The 15,900-nt window shown below is 41.1% G+C and overlaps 1 protein-coding gene across 1 annotated transcript; it reads right to left on the reverse strand.

Moving 5' to 3' along the window:
• Positions 1–1,797: 1,797 nt before the first annotated feature.
• On the reverse strand, positions 1,798–13,020 carry LOC144688378 (peptidyl-prolyl cis-trans isomerase FKBP1A-like). Its single transcript, XM_078554850.1, has 5 exons — positions 12,898–13,020; positions 12,687–12,734; positions 6,753–6,865; positions 3,322–3,462; positions 1,798–3,207 (listed from the first exon to the last, which is right to left on the reverse strand). The coding sequence occupies exons 1-4, from the start codon at positions 12,932–12,934 to the stop codon at positions 3,334–3,336; spliced, it is 327 nt and encodes a 108-aa protein (XP_078410976.1). The 5' UTR covers positions 12,935–13,020; the 3' UTR covers positions 1,798–3,207; positions 3,322–3,333.
• Positions 13,021–15,900: the final 2,880 nt, after the last annotated feature.

Raw genomic sequence — 15,900 nt, forward strand, 5'->3', positions numbered from 1 at the left:
CCTGAAATAACTGACCATCGTCACTGCCAGGTTAGACTGTGGTTCACAATGGCCGAATACGGGAGCACCACATGGCAAGAGCTTGGGAGAGAAGGGCTGAGGGTTCGGGGTGGCGGAGGGAGCAGACCAAAGGCAGACAGGATGCACCAGACAGAGCATCTGAGCAAGTGACCCACCACTTGAATAGGCACAAACCAGTACTGGCTCTGGCTGACATGCATACATCAATGATGCCAGTGTTGGCAGAAACTGCGTTTTATCAGGGGATTCAGTGCGAGCCGAGTGTGCGTGTGCAGCTATTCTGACACCAGGAATTACTGGGGGGAAAAAAGAGTGAACTCGCATTTATATATCTTCAGGTTAGGGTGCTGCACATTACAGCTAATGGAATACAGTACTTAAAAGGGTCATTGTTGTAAAGTAGGAAGTGCAGTAGCCAATTTGTGCAAAGTTAAGTCCCACAAAGAGCAGTGAGTTAAATGACCAGATAATCTGTCTTCAGGTTTTGTTTGAGGGAATTATACTGGCCAGCATACCAAGGGGAAATCCCCTGCTCTTCAAATAGTGATCTTTTACATCCACCTGAGACAGTACCTCTGACCACAGTACTGCACTAGCAGTGTCAGCCTGGCTTATGTACTCAAACTTTTGGAGTGGGACTTGAAACCCACAACCTTCTGACTCAAAAGAGGAGAATATTACAATTGAACCAAAGCTGATCTTGGGCTGGTCCAAGTGAACTCTTATGTGGAACCCACAATAAAAAGGATGGTTAATCTGGTGGCAGGCCAATTCATTTATTCCACATGAAGTTGTAAGATTCATGATTTTCAAGAAGACAGCTTATAAGACTAGCACTCAGAACTTGCACTTTTCATGACAAGGCATTGTAAAAGCTTTGCAACCAATGAATTACTGTTAACAAGCAGGCCCAGAGCATATTGTTTGGATGGTGGTTACAGGGTGAATAATGACCAGGCTACCATTATTCCCAGTTCTTCTAAATGTGAAGTAGGCATATTTCATATTAACACACCCAGGGTAGTTTCATGTCTTGGTGAAGAGACAGCACACCCTCAGTACTGCAATGAGATGTTAGCCTAGATTATGTGCCCAAATCCTAGAATAAGGCTTGTATCCACAACTTTGAAACCCAAAAGGTGAATGTAATACCATTGAACAAAACAGACACTATAGAAGTTTCTTTTGCAGTTAGCAGTGTTAGAATTGGAACAGGATCAGGGACAGTCTCTTAAGTATTGGCCTGGATTTTCCTTCAATAGCAATGAAGAGCTATGTTGCAAGGATATTTGGTGGGGCTATTTTTCAGCTGGCCCAGGTGGTTGTCTAAAACAGTCCTCTTATACATTATCAAAGAACCCAATGCCTATTTTAGGCCACCTTAAAAAAACTGGATTTCAACTGGCAGAGTAGATGTCACAGCTGCTCAGGGTCTTCAGTGGCCACTGTGGCCTAAACAATGGTAAAGGCTGTGGAGTCAGGAAGACCAGGAATGTTCGTCCAGCTCTATACATCCATTCAGCTCCTACCATTGCGTTTCATTCCCTTCCTGGGACTTATCTGAGAAGCACTGCTGGCAAGACAAGAGGCTGGACATTAATCTACTTGAAATATGGAAGCTGTCTGTGGGGCTGCAATAGTTCATCTGAATATTATAAATAAAGCCCAAGGTCCAATTTTGGACCACCTGTAGGAAGACACTGATTATGTCTGAAAACAGGCCAGAACCAATTTTTACTCCCAAATTTTTAAAGACACAAACATCACACCAAAAACTGGTAGAAAGCATTTTATTGTAAAAGCAATGAGTTCCAAAATGAATTGCTGATCACAGGGCTATGTGCAATGAAAGGATCATAAGCCACACTGAAGGGACTAAGGTGGGATGGCAGCGGTGATGACCAGCATCTCTTGCTTACAAATATGTCACTAGCGACTATTTAACTTGTTACAAAGGGGAACTGGCTGTTCCACCAAAGAAAAAGGATTGAAGCAAGGGTGATTTTAGAGGAAGAAGTTACTGTCCTAATGTGACAGTGAAACCTGTAATAATTCTGGAACAGGTACAGTATCTCTATCCCATTGACAGCACTCAAGGCCCAGCTTCATAATGGCATAATTTACACTTCTGTGATCCCTACATCATTAATCAGTACTAATGAGTTGCCTGCCCCCATGATTTTGCTGCCTTTCCTATGATTCACAACCAATGCCATCACTGGATGTCTTCTGCAGACCAGTGTGAGAATCATCCATTTGTATTAAGGAATGATCATTTTTGGAAATGTACAAGTTAAATGTGTTAGCGCCCTCTTTCCCAAAATAAAAAATAAAAATTCAGTCTTGATTTCTACCCAGTGCCAGGTTTTAAACATTCAGGATGCACCACTTTGCTGCAAGTTAAACAGAATAGAAGACCAGACCCTACTGAGGATACTAGCACACGTGGAATCAAATAAGTATGGAAGAGATATTGGTGAAATCACAACATGCGGAGTTAAAAATGACTTGAAAATTTGGGCTGTACACAAGCAAAGTAAAAATTCAAGCAAGTACTGGCAGAAGGTAAACGGATCCCAACTTCCCTCCAAAAAATAAACCTTATATTTGATCATAGATCAATTTTACTCCCAATTTTGGATAATCCTCAATGATTAAGTTTGTGTTGATACTATTTAGCATGGGAGTAAGTTTAGACAATACAGGCAGGTCACAATAGTGAATCATTTCTATACAAAGATGGACAAGTTTAACAAGATTGCAATCTGTATGGCCACATTGTCACTGGGTTTCATTCAGTTAATGGCTTTTCAATGCATCAAGTCAATTCAAAATGGTTATCTTATGCTTTAACAATTCAATGTTAAGTAGTATGTCATAAATGATCATCTGTCCTTTTTTACTAACAGGCAGCGTGATGTTCATTCTTGATCATGCACAACTTAGAATTATCAGAAAGCAAAGCATGATTTTCTTTAAAAAATTAAAAAAATAAAGTTCAGGATTGAGATCATCAGGTTTTAAGTTACAGCCCAAAAGGAACATGAGAGAAGCAGATTTGTTGCTGACATACGGCAGGTTGTGGATGGGGAAGGTAAATGTAGTGTGATTATAGCCAAGCCCTGCATATTCAATGCACAATCTTCAAGCTTGCTCATGTTTGTGTGCCAAAAGCAGGAGACAACCCTGTTAAAAAAAAACATGAACTGGTTACTCCACATTCCAATTTTCAGTATTAAAGATAGCAAGCAATATCTGATTTTTTTTGTGCCCTCTCAACTATATTGCAATTCCACTTACCGAATAATGATTTCACTCGAGTCTCAAGAGCTCTACATCAAAAATCAAAGTAGCATTAGGTGGAATGACGCCAGGGTGGCCAGCAGCTCCATAAGCATAGTCAGAGGTGCAGGTTAGTTTTGCTCTCTGTCCAACGCTCATCTAAAATACAAGATTAACACATTTGAGCATAAAGCTACACAGCTTTTTAAAAAAAGACAAACAAAACCAGGAAAAATTTCTAAATATCAGTGGCCTCTACATTATAATAATGAAGAGCGGGAAATATGAAAAAGCAAAATACCATCTTCTGGGCTCACTTCAGAATTCTTTCTTAATTGTAAGATACAATTAATCAGAATTGTATTCTAAGCCAGTTCAAAATTCTGCAATGAATAGGAGGAGGTATTATTTAAAGGAAAACAAAGACAGAAAATGTCAAACTTTCAGCTATGGATGTTTTATCAGAACTAGATTTTTTGTTATGCCTACAAGATTTTTACATATGATTTAAGTGTACATTCAAGATGGTTTTCATCTATTAAATCTAAAACGGTTGTTCATGTCTTGTTTCCTTACAGCCACTAGATTGCTGAGATTGTTCTGAACAAGGGATTCTGTAATCACTAGCTTGTATTAGATATCATAATTCAGTTAGATGCTGGCTGATCCTCAATTCCATTTACCTGTCTTTGTTCCATATCCCTTTATACCCTAATAAGAAATATATCATTTCGAATGACCCAAGACTCATAGCCTATATTCTATATTTCCACAATCTTTTGTGAAAAATGCTTCCTGATTTCACTCCTAAATGGCGAAGTTTTAATGTTGAGATTCTCCAAGATGGAGGTTATGGAGAAAAACCAAAGCTTGGAGTGTAAGTTAGTTCTTTTACATGATTTCAAGGCAAGATTTGGGGTGCATCTTGTATGCAAGCATGTCTACATGCATATCAGTAAGTAGTGTACACCTTATAACTTTGTTGCTGTAAATTATTCAAGACGAATAATTTTCATGAACCATTTTAACCTGCAGAAAGGTAGTTTGTGTTCAGTACTTCAGGAATCCAACAGAATTTCTAGCAAATGACAAAATCTGATTATCAGAGCCAAGCTACGCTACCTCTACAAGGCAGATTTAGGATTGCATAGACCATTTTATAGAAACTGTCTGTTTAAACAGAAAATGGTGGGGGAAATTCATTCTACAATGTTTTAGGAGAGCCAATATTGTAAATTCAGATCGACAAGATGACCAATCTTGTTCCTCTTATCCCCAACTTAAGAGAATTTAGTTAAAATATACAGGGACAAAGTGCACAAATACACTATTGAAAAATGAGATTTCCAGATAGTTGATGCCAAGTGCCTTAGTATGTCACCCAGGTTCTAGTGCTTAAGGTTAATTAGTTTATTCCTCTTTGTACAATAGTCATGAGAACCCCACAATGCAGGGTATTTTGAAGAAGATGCCAGCATTCTCTACATGCAAATGAATCCAACAATTCATGCATGTCCTAGTCCCCAGTGTTGTTAAAAGGCGCTTTCCTGTACTTAAGTTCCCAAGAACAAATCCTGGGGTCAGATTCTGCTGCGTCTGAATAGCAGACTAACTCATCCTACTATGGCAGCTGGTGGAAATTAAATTCAATTAATAAAATCTGGAATTAAAAACTAGTCTCAGTAATGGTGACCAAGAAACCATCAATTGCTATAAACAGAGTTCTGGTTCACTAATGTCCCGTAGGGAAGGAAATCTGCCATCCTTACCTCTGGCCTACATGTGAAACCAGACTCACAGCAATGTGGTTGACTCTTAACAACCCTCTGAAATGGCCTAGCAAGCCACTCAGTTCAAGGGCAATTAGGGATGGGCAACAAATGCTTGCCATGCCAGTGACACCCACATCCCATGAAAGAATAAAAAGCTCAGGTAGAATTGATCTTAAGTCTGCTCTCAGATAACTCACTGTAGAACAGAAAATGCTGGAGATATCCATGTCAAGCAGCATCCATTGAGAGCGGAAGGTATGGCTAACAGGTCAATAACTTTCCATTAGAACTGCTACAACAAATGTGGGAACATAGTGGTGGGAAGTTATGAACCTGAATTGTAAATATATAAAAATTAGTTTTAAGATTTCACCTTGGGATTTAAAATACTTTTTGAAGCCAATGATTCTTGCTGGGGTACAGTTCCACAGACAGAAAGCAGCTCTCTAGTGCCTCATGCAAGTAACCAGACCATAACCCCAGCAAGTAATATCAACAGGCAAGTGTGGGTGGGAGAAGGGTAGACAGGCTATAGTCAAGCCTGATCCTGACCTCACTCAATGTCCACATTGTTAAACATGGCAATGCAGCCACATGCTTGCTCTCAGCTTCTTCAAAAACTGCAAATGCACTTACAGTGTTAAAGGGGGAAGTTGATTGTACTGAACTACTGCTAATCACCTCCTGTATGCTTTAAACATATGAACATACAAATTAGCAGGAGCAGGCCACTCAGCCTCTCGAGCCTACTCTGCCATTCAATAAGATCATGGCTGATCAAAACGTAACCTCAATCCCACATTCCTGCCTACCTCCGATAACCTTTCACCCCCTTGTTAATCAAGAATTTATCTAGCTCTGCCTTACTTCCAGTTAGGCACAGCATGGAGGCAGAAATTTTTCTGAGTGTGCCCCGATATGACAATATAAAAGGAGTATTTGGGTCATGTTCCAATTTTTCTATTCGTGAATTTATGCCACATAACTATAAAGTGCTTCCCAGTGGAGTAAAATCACCACAAAAAGCAACCTTTGGCATCTTGTCAATTCTGTCTGCCTACATAATAGCTACTTTTAAAAGATAATTCAAGAGCTATAGCATAACTAAGATGTGAGAAACTGTTATATAACGCCAGTCTGGCTCACTTTGGCTATAATAAGCTTCCTCTACAAACTGGAGAAAAGTTAGAAACTTAGCTTGGAGTTCCATGGGAAGTAAAAAAGCATCAACTTCTACCTATGACAACAACCTATATTTATATAGCACCTTTAACATAATGAAACATTCCAAGATGCTTCACTAGAGAATTATAAAACAATGTATGACATCAAGCCACATATGGAGATATTAGGTGAGGTGACCAAAAGCTTGGTCAAAAAGGTAGGTTTTAAGGATGTCTTAAAGGAGGAAGCGAAGTAGAGGGTTTTAGGGAGGGAATCCCGGAACTTGGGGCCTAGGCAACAGAAGGCATGGCCACCAATGTTGGAATAATTATGATTGGGAAGCACAAGAAGTCAGAATTAGAGGAGTGCAGATACCTCAGGGGGCTGTGGGGTTGGAGATTACAGAGATAGGGAGGAGCAAGACCAAAGAGGGATTTGAAAACAAGGATGGAATTTAACAGAGTCGGCACCTCAGGGTACAGTGGAGAAGACAAAATTCAAGTTTATTTTTACCTGAACTAATCCTTCTTCCCAGCCCTTGATGACCTGATTTTCACCGATTTTAAATTTAAATGGCTGAGCTCGGTCCCGAGAAGAATCAAACTTTGTTCCATCCTTCAGTGACCCTGTTGGGAATGGTAACCAGCAAAACATTGAGTGAGGCCAGTCAGTAATTTAATATAAATTGGTTCAATTCAGATGACTGTCCTGTTCCACATTTCTCCTTTAATTCAGTTACCAGTTGTAGCTCTTGATTTATTGCTGAATTAGAACTTATTATAGCCATAAACACACAATTGGTTAGTGAATGCAATCACAGATGAGGTTCAAAAGATACAAGTCAAAATTAGATTTTATAATTAAATTGCTAAGCTGTTGTATTGAACCCTGAATGAGGTAATGCTGAACTCTGCTCGATCTACACTCCCTTCTTCCTCAAAGCACTGATGTGTTGAGCTCAATTAAAATTTGGACCACGTACATAATTATGTAAGAGAGAGCTGCATTTTAGACAAATTACTTGTTATCTCTGAAGGAGGACTGGTATGGTTTCTCCCGTTCTTTTTTCCATTCATCAAGTTTTTGGTTATTTGAGAGTGGACTTGAATGACTATTTCCGATCTCCCTGGAATAACATCCAGCAATGTTACAATGAGATTTGATTGATAAATGACACTTCTTTGGAAGTGACCACTGGATTTCCCAAACACCATGCAGGCTATAGCTCAGTATCCAACTGGTCTAAGTTCTTTAATGAAATGGGACACACTGGGAAATGTGCAGATCGCTGGATCAAAGTCCACCCTATTCCATGGGGGAAATAGTTAACACTTGCTACTTTTATGACAAATTTTACTGCAGTTTTCATACACTGCGATAGGTGGACCTATGGTCTTTCCTCTTACCAAATGAGGGTTAAGACAACAGTAATTCTAGGTAATATTGTCATATTTATTTGAATTCTTAACTTTTTTACATTTGATTCAAGGCATTAAATGTAAACTCCCCTCTAGCAGTGAGGAGCATTGCCAGTATAATCTGGCTGAGTTTTAGAAACCAGTTCAGGATATAGCCATGTAAGCCTAAGTTTTTTTATTGAGGGGGTAGGGGGAAAGAGAGAGAAGGGGCTGCATATGGTGAAGAAAGGAGGAAATTCCTCTTCATGAGGAATAGAGGGAGCAGCTACCAACAGTGGCCATTGTCTTAGCTGAGACACAAACTTCCCACCACACCCCGCACCAACAATAACTAATAATCTAAGGTGCAGTAATAGTAGCATAGTTACACATATGGAGATATGACATTAAAATCAATGTTTAAAATAATACTTTGAAGAAGCAATTTCTACATGTAATCGGATCTTGGAATTCTTTCCTTCTTACTGTAGACTGAGCCAATTCATCAGTCTCCGTGCTCAGCTAGTACATGGAGCCACTCCTTTTTCTAGCCGGCACTTCCCCACATCCAATCTCAACTGCTAAATCAATATCACACAAGCAATTCCAGACGGAGTGTTTGTAATGATAGTTACCAAGAAGGAAAGGGCCTTGACCTATGTGAAAGCTGCCATCTTTTCAGTTTCCAGCAATTTTATGTCCTTTAGAGGGGGAAGGCAGGAGCGGAAATAAGAAAACACAAGGAACGTATAAATGGGTTTCTCATTTCCCCCCTATGTTGCATATTTAAGGATATACAGAAGTTCATTATTCTACTGAGCAATTTCATAATCAACTGCATACATAGGAAACTTTCAAATGGTGTGAAGGTACAGTCAAAACTTCTGTTCAAATAATATTTCAATTTTACAAAGCTAGTCCTACAAGTTCCAACCTTAGGGGTCAATTTGAAAAGACACTTCAACAAGACAAAACTAACAAGCGAAGAGGGCGCTCAGTAGGGTGCATAGCTCATGCTATGTTAATTCAATATTATTACAATTATGCAGCTCTAGAATTACTGTTGTCTTAACCCTCAACCTGCCTGGTTGATGCTCTGCAACTACAGTTGAAAAAAGACATTTTTATTAAGTATTCCATCTCACTGAAGAGGCTTCAAGCCAATTCAGACACAACAACTTGCTCTGAAAACTCTGCTCACACTTTTGACAGCTGTGACAAATTGGACCACAGCAGTTGAGACAGTCCACAACATTTACAATAAAACAACCCACAAATTCTGAAAGAAAAAGTCAATTCACATCATCTCTCCACATTAACAGATAGATCCCTTAAAAAATTCCAGGATCCGGACCCACATTGTCACCAAAAAGCTGATCAGTTCTTCCTTGGGACATACCCTGTGTACCAGCTTTTGTTGAAATCCATCCGTTAGTTTGAGATACCGTTTACAGGCAAACTGGCTAAAGATCAGGGGCAAAAAACATTACCTCCATCCACCTTCAGTGGCAGAGCAACGTCCTTATGGTGTTGCTGAAGGTAAATTGGAGGATACGTCTGCTTATAACAGAGCCATTATATCGTGTACATCAAAAATACAGGTCACACAACTGGAGGAGGAGGACAAGAAAATAAACAGCAAACTACAACAAAAAGAGGAATTATAATTATCTTGCAAGAGAAATAGCATCCATTTTGCACATAACAGAGCTGCAGGGCCTGCAAACATGTTCAACTTTACATTTTAAATGGAAAAAAGCAATGGGGAACAATGTTGAAATTTAAAAAACAAATACTCCAACACCTGAAATAAAACACATCCCAATTCCCATCACTCCCAATTGCACAAGGAGGTCCAGGGCTAATCTTAAAGCAAAAGACTGCAAACTACAGGAAACCGATAATTGCTCTAGCTTTTTCAAAGAGAAGATTTGCGCAATACAATGTTGATAAATACAAGGGTAAGCTTAATGATTCTGTTGTGACTAAACTGACTTTTGTGTGTTTGTTATTCCATAAATTAATGCTAAAATCACCTATTTTTTCAGGCAGTTGCTGCATTTAATTGCAACTTCTGGTTTTGGGATGCTTTTTTTTGGTGGCTCTTCCAAGCATTTCTTTTGACTTGGTATCCATTTTTGTCCAATTGTGTAACTTGTGAAGTGCCTAGCTCATTTGTCTACATTAAACGTGTTATATAAATACAAACTGTTAGTTGTTCACTGTTGAGCATCATTCAGCTTACCACCAATTTATTGTGGATTCCAACCTTACTTTAGCAAAACACAATCACCCCCATACACGTTGCAAAAATGTGAGGTGGTTCAGTTCAAAGGATTCATGGTGTGTGAACCACTTTCTATGATGTAGTAGACTCAATGAGAAAATAAAGAGACAAACTACATAACAGGTGAGCTAAGAAAACTGTAGATACAGAAGGAAGAGTTCAAACTTTATTAAAACTAAGAACAAAAATCAGCAGCTTTTGCCAGCCACTCCTTCAGGACATAACAAAGCTGATAATCCTGTGGTAGAAAGGAAATCAAGTCCTGGTTTCAGGAAAAGAACAATATGGCCCTCTCTCATAATACCACATGATCAGAGAAAAAATCACATCACATGGCCTCCACCCTTCTGACTGTAAAATGGCTGTCAAATTCATGACTGTTTTAAGTATCATTTGATTTTGCAGGGTCAAAAACTTACCAATTAACCTTTCAGATTTCAGACACGTTTAATATTAGTGTTATTTTCCAAAGGTAATGTTTAAAGGGCATGTGACATGGCATTTCGTTTGATTTGGTGAAACTCGTTCAAAGTTTATTTCAACAAAAACTGGTAATCTAACATTTCTCAAAGGGGAAACAAAAAGTACACTGCTTAAATCAATAACTGAAACAACGCCAGCATTTAAACAGTTGAAACCTCAAGTGCCGGAAACACACCAACCAGACCAGCATTTAATTTGTGCACAATCAGGGTCTATAGATATCTTGCCCATCTCCAAGCTCTGTCCAGTTTCTAGCATTCATCCCAGCTGACACCAGGAAACAGCTGTCAATTCACAAATCTACTCGTATGGAGTAGTCTAAGCAAAACCAAGCCTCTACAATCTATTTGATTTTGAGCTCTGATGAAAAGGTTTCACTTATTAATCTGTCTTTTGCCTTTCAGATGCTAACTTAGTGCACTTACAGCACTGTTACTTGAGAATTTACAAGAAGAATCCCAATCAGTATGTGCACACAGACCCCATTAAACTGTAGAATTTTATAGCATAGATGGCAGCCATTCAGTCCATCATGTTTGTGCTGGATCTCAAAAGATAGCCACTCAGTCCTGTTTCCTATATCTATTCATTTTTTTTCCCTCTCAACAGACCTTGAAGAGATATTATGGATTCTAGTAGACAGGAACAAGTCACAACCTAATTTTTCCCTTTGATGTTTTGATAATTATATTAAATACATGGCCTTCTACAAAAACTACAGCACCTTTAACATGGCAAAATAATCAGACGACTTACCACTGAACCAAAGATGAAGATATTATGATGGGTGAACAAAAGCATCTTATGTGAGGAGAAGTGGTGGGACAAAGAGGTTTAGGGAGGGAATCTTAGAGCCTTGGCAGTTGAAGGCATGGCTACCAAAAATTGGAGATGCATAATACCAGAGCTGGAAGAACACAGTTCTTTGAGCTGTTGGGTTGTAGGAGCTCTCACCTAGCAGTGATTTTCTCTCATATAACCTGTCGCCAATTGTTCCAGCTCTCCCATCCATTCTGTGAAATAACCCTGAGCCACATAGTTTTAACTAATCATTGTTTCACTTCCACACATTTCCTAAAACTAATCATTGTTTCACTTCCACACATATCCTGGAAGGCAAGTTGCCACAGTTGGCTTTCAGCTCTCAGGTTTAACAGCTTAAAAAAAATCTAATTTCACAAAATGTGGTGCTTCTTCAAAAACTAAATTATATATTATGTATTTTTTAAGCTACAGTTGTATAGGACTTTGGTGAGACCACATCTGGAGTGCAGTTTTGGTCTCCATATCTAACTTATATTAGAGGTACAGCAAACACTCAGATTAGTTTCTGGAATGAGAGTTGTCCTGCGATGAGAGGTCGAAGGCATTGGGCCTATACTCTCTGGAGTTGAAGGATCAGAGGGCAATCCCGTGGAACAGGATTCTGAAGGGCTTGACAGGGTAACTTACGATGTTCCTGCCTGGGGAATTTAGAACATGGGGCTGAGTCTCAGGATAAAAGGTCTGATTATTTAGGATTGAGGTGAGAAATTTCTTCATTCAGAGGACTGTGAATCTTTGATATTGTGCATGCTCCAGTGCATCCAAAGCTGAGACAAACATTTGGTCTCTCGAGGAATATGGGAAGCAGATGAGAAAGTGGAGTTGAGGCAGAGGACCAGCCATAATTATATGGCACGTATTGAATGGCGGGGGAGGCTCAAGGGGCTGCATGGTTGACCCCTGCAACTTATTTCTTACGTCAAATCTATTTTGGTGGTCACTAGCAACTGCAGACACAGGCTGGAGCCCTGCAGAAGCACTGCCTGTCCAAGTAGACCAACTCCAAACCCATTGAAAACTTACCCTTCAAAATGGACCCTTTTTGCCGAAGACTCAGCATCGACTGAATTCCCGAATGAGGCTCAACATGACGGATATGGGGGGAGGGGGGGGTCACTGGATCCGTGGGACCCCCTTACTGACCGGGCAAAGCTCAGCCACCCCCCCGCCCGGGCTAGTTCCCCCCAATCAGTGCTCTGTCGGAAAACACACCAACCCACAGGATCCACACAAACCCAGGCACTGGCCAGCCCATTCCCCACCCCCCCAACCCCAACCCCAGGACCCCACTCAAACCCTTCGGCTTAACCTCCCACCTACTCCAGGGATCCATCCCCGACAGGGATGCACTCTCAAACTCCTGACCCCCCCCCCCCACCCACCCCTACCCCTTAACCCCTCTCATGGTCCGGGGCCGCGACCTCTCTTAGCCTCAAAAGGCGTCATGTTACTCACCCGTATAGTGAACCACACAGAACTGCCCAGCCTTGGGAAAGGTTCGTCCTGCAAGACAGAAGCAGATTGCGGGTTAGATTCGGGCGACGGCAGCTTCACAACCAAGGCCCAAGCCGCAACGCGCAGATCCCTGGTCTCCCACCCGACCCCCGGGATAAAATAGCTGCCGCCTGGGGGGAGGAGGAGGAGGGGGGTGCGGGCAAGCCCATACCATCTCCGGGAGTAATTGTCTCCACTTGCACTCCCATGGCTCTGCTTCACAACTAACCCACCAAATCCCCTCACCCTCACCACACACCCAAACCCGCTAACCTAACGTGCTGGGGGAGGGGGGAGTGGGTGGTGGAGGGCGGAGCTTCTAAAGCCACCAATAAAATCTCTGTTACCGGCCCATGTCCACCAATTAGAACCTACAAGCTGGCCGCTGCAGCCTAATATGGGCATGAGGGTGGGGCTGGGGCTGGGCTGGAGGCCTCCAACAGTGCCCGGATGATGAGCCGTTGAAACGGGTCTTCGAATCTGATTGGCTGGCTCGCGCGGGCGTAGAGGTGGTTCTGGAACATTCTGGATGCCGCGGCCGAAGCGATGGTCGATGTTGGCGAAGTGTTTTCTGAAGTGTGGGGTGTTCGTGTGAACATTCCTATGACTATTTCATTCTGTCGGAGCTGACCCCATCGGTGAGGCTTAGAATATTAGGCAGGATATTTTTCTGTTTGGATAAAATGCAGCTGAGATACACGTTAACCCCCGACCAAATATAGTAGCGGGGATGGACTGAATGGCCTCCCGATGTTGCTGGAGACAAAGATCGGGTGTTTTATGTCGTCCCAAACCCCAGGGATTGCAGCCATGACCGTGCACTGTGGTTGTCACCAGGCAAATTTGGCGTCCAGTTTATGCACAGCAAGATCCCACAGTGAGAAACCTGGTACCGAGATAATCATTTATGAGTTATCTGAATATTCACAAAAGCAGAGTACTGCAGAACTTGGAAGTCAACAATGGAAATACTCAGTGAAACAACCTATCAATATAGTGCCTTTAATGTAATAAATTGAGCCTGTTATTTCACTGCTTTATAAAACAAAATTTGACACAAATATTAGTTCAGGTGACCAAAAGCTTGATCAAAGCGGTAGGCTTTAAGGAATGTCTTAAAGGAGCAAAGTGAGGGGGAAAGATAGGGAAGGATTTCCAGAGTTTGGTGCCCAAGCTGTTAAAGATATGGAGGACCATAGGGAGGAGTGATTAAAATTGGGAATGCACAAGAGGCCAGAATTAGAGGAGTGCAGATATCTTGGAAGATTGTGGGGATGGATGAGAGAAAGATGGGGAGGGGTGAGGCCGAGGGGAAATTTGAAAACGAGTGAAATTTTCAAAATCAAGACACATTCCTTGACCAGGACCTAATATAGGTTACTGAGCACAGGAGCAATAGGGGAATGGGACATGGTGCAAGCTAACACACAGGCACAGAGTTTGGGATGACCTCAAGTTTACAAAGGTTAGAGTGTGGAAGATTGGCCAGGAATGTGTTGGGAGTAGTCAAATCTAGAGGTATATAAGGCAGAGTTAATGTTTCAGGTCTGCGATCTTTCAAATGGTTGACCAGAAATATTAACTCTGTTTCTTTCTCCACAGAGGCTGCCTGAGCAGCATTTAGAAATGCATAATATAATCAAGCAGAGTCAGCATGGTTTCATGAAGGGGAAATCTTACCTGACAAATTCATTAGAATTCATTGAGGAGGTAACAAGCAAGATGGATAAAAGGGAACCAGTAGGTGTAATGTATTTGCATTTCCAAAAGGTGGTAGATAAGGCACCACACATAGGGCTACTTACGAGCCCATAGTATTGGGGGTAGTATATTAGCATGGACAGAGGATTAGCTAACTAATAGAAGACAGATGGCATAAGGGGGGCATTTTCAGGATGGCAACCTGTAACTAGTGGAGTGCCACAGGGATCAATGCTGGGGCCACAATTATTTACAATATATATTAATGACTTGGATGAGGGAAGTGAATGTACTGTTGCCAAGTTTGTGGATGACACAAAAATAAGTGGGAAGGCAAGTAGCGAGGATGGGATATAGACAGGTTAAATGAGTGGGCAAAAACTTGGCAGATGGAATATAATGTGGGAAAATGTGAGGTTATGCACTTTGGCAGGAAGAATTGAAGAGATGAATATTTTTTAAAGGGAGAAAGCTGCAGCATAGGGATTTGGGGGTCCTCGTGCATGAATCACAACAAGCTAGCATACAAGTTCAACAAAGTAATAGGGAAGGCAAATGGTATGTTGGCCTTTATTTCAAGGGGAATGGAGTATAAAAATAGGGAAGTCTTGCTAAAACTATACAAGGCACTAGCGAGACACTAAGAATACTGTGAACAGTTTTGGTCCCCTTATCTAAGGAAAGATATACTGGCATTGGAGGCAGTGCAGAAAAGGTTCACTAGGTTGATTCTAGGTAGTGAGGGATTTTCTTCTGAGGAGAGGTTGGGCCAGTACTCATTGGAGTTTAGAAGAATGAGAGACAGCTTTAATGAAATATATAAGATTCTTAAGAGGCTTGACAGGTAGATGCTGAGAGGTTGTTTTCCCTTGTGGGAGAGTCTACGACCAGAGAGCATGATCTCAGAGTGAAGGGTCGCCCATTTAAAACAGAGATGAGAAGGAATTTCTTCTCTGAGGGTAGTGAATCTGTGGAATTGTTTACCGCAGAGGGTTGTGGATGCTGGGTCATTAAGCATATTCAAGGCTGAGATAGACAGATTTTTAATCAGCAAAGGAATCAAGGGTTATGGGGAAAAGGCAGGAAAGTGGAATTGAGGATTGTCAGATCAGCCATAATCTCATTGAATGGTGGAGCAGATTCGATGGGCTGAATGGCCTACTGCTCCTACGTCTTATGACCTGAGTGTTTTCAGCATTTTCTATGATTTTCAATTTGGCTAGGACACTGGGAGAACTCACCTGCTGTTATTTTAAAAGAAATGTTTTGCATTTATATAGCTTCTTTCATGACCTTGGGATGTTCCAAAGTGCTTTACCCTTCAAAGGTACTTCATTGGATGTAATTGCAGCTTTGTTGATTTATTCACAAATCCCACAAACAGTAATGAGACGAATACAGTATATAGATCTTTTTTGAAGGGAATTTGGTCGCCGGATATGTTGAGCATAGCTTTTGGAGAACTCCCCCTATC

Source organism: Cetorhinus maximus, chromosome 13 (genome assembly GCF_964194155.1).
Source record: "Cetorhinus maximus chromosome 13, sCetMax3.hap1.1, whole genome shotgun sequence".
Taxonomy (NCBI): domain Eukaryota; kingdom Metazoa; phylum Chordata; class Chondrichthyes; order Lamniformes; family Cetorhinidae; genus Cetorhinus; species Cetorhinus maximus.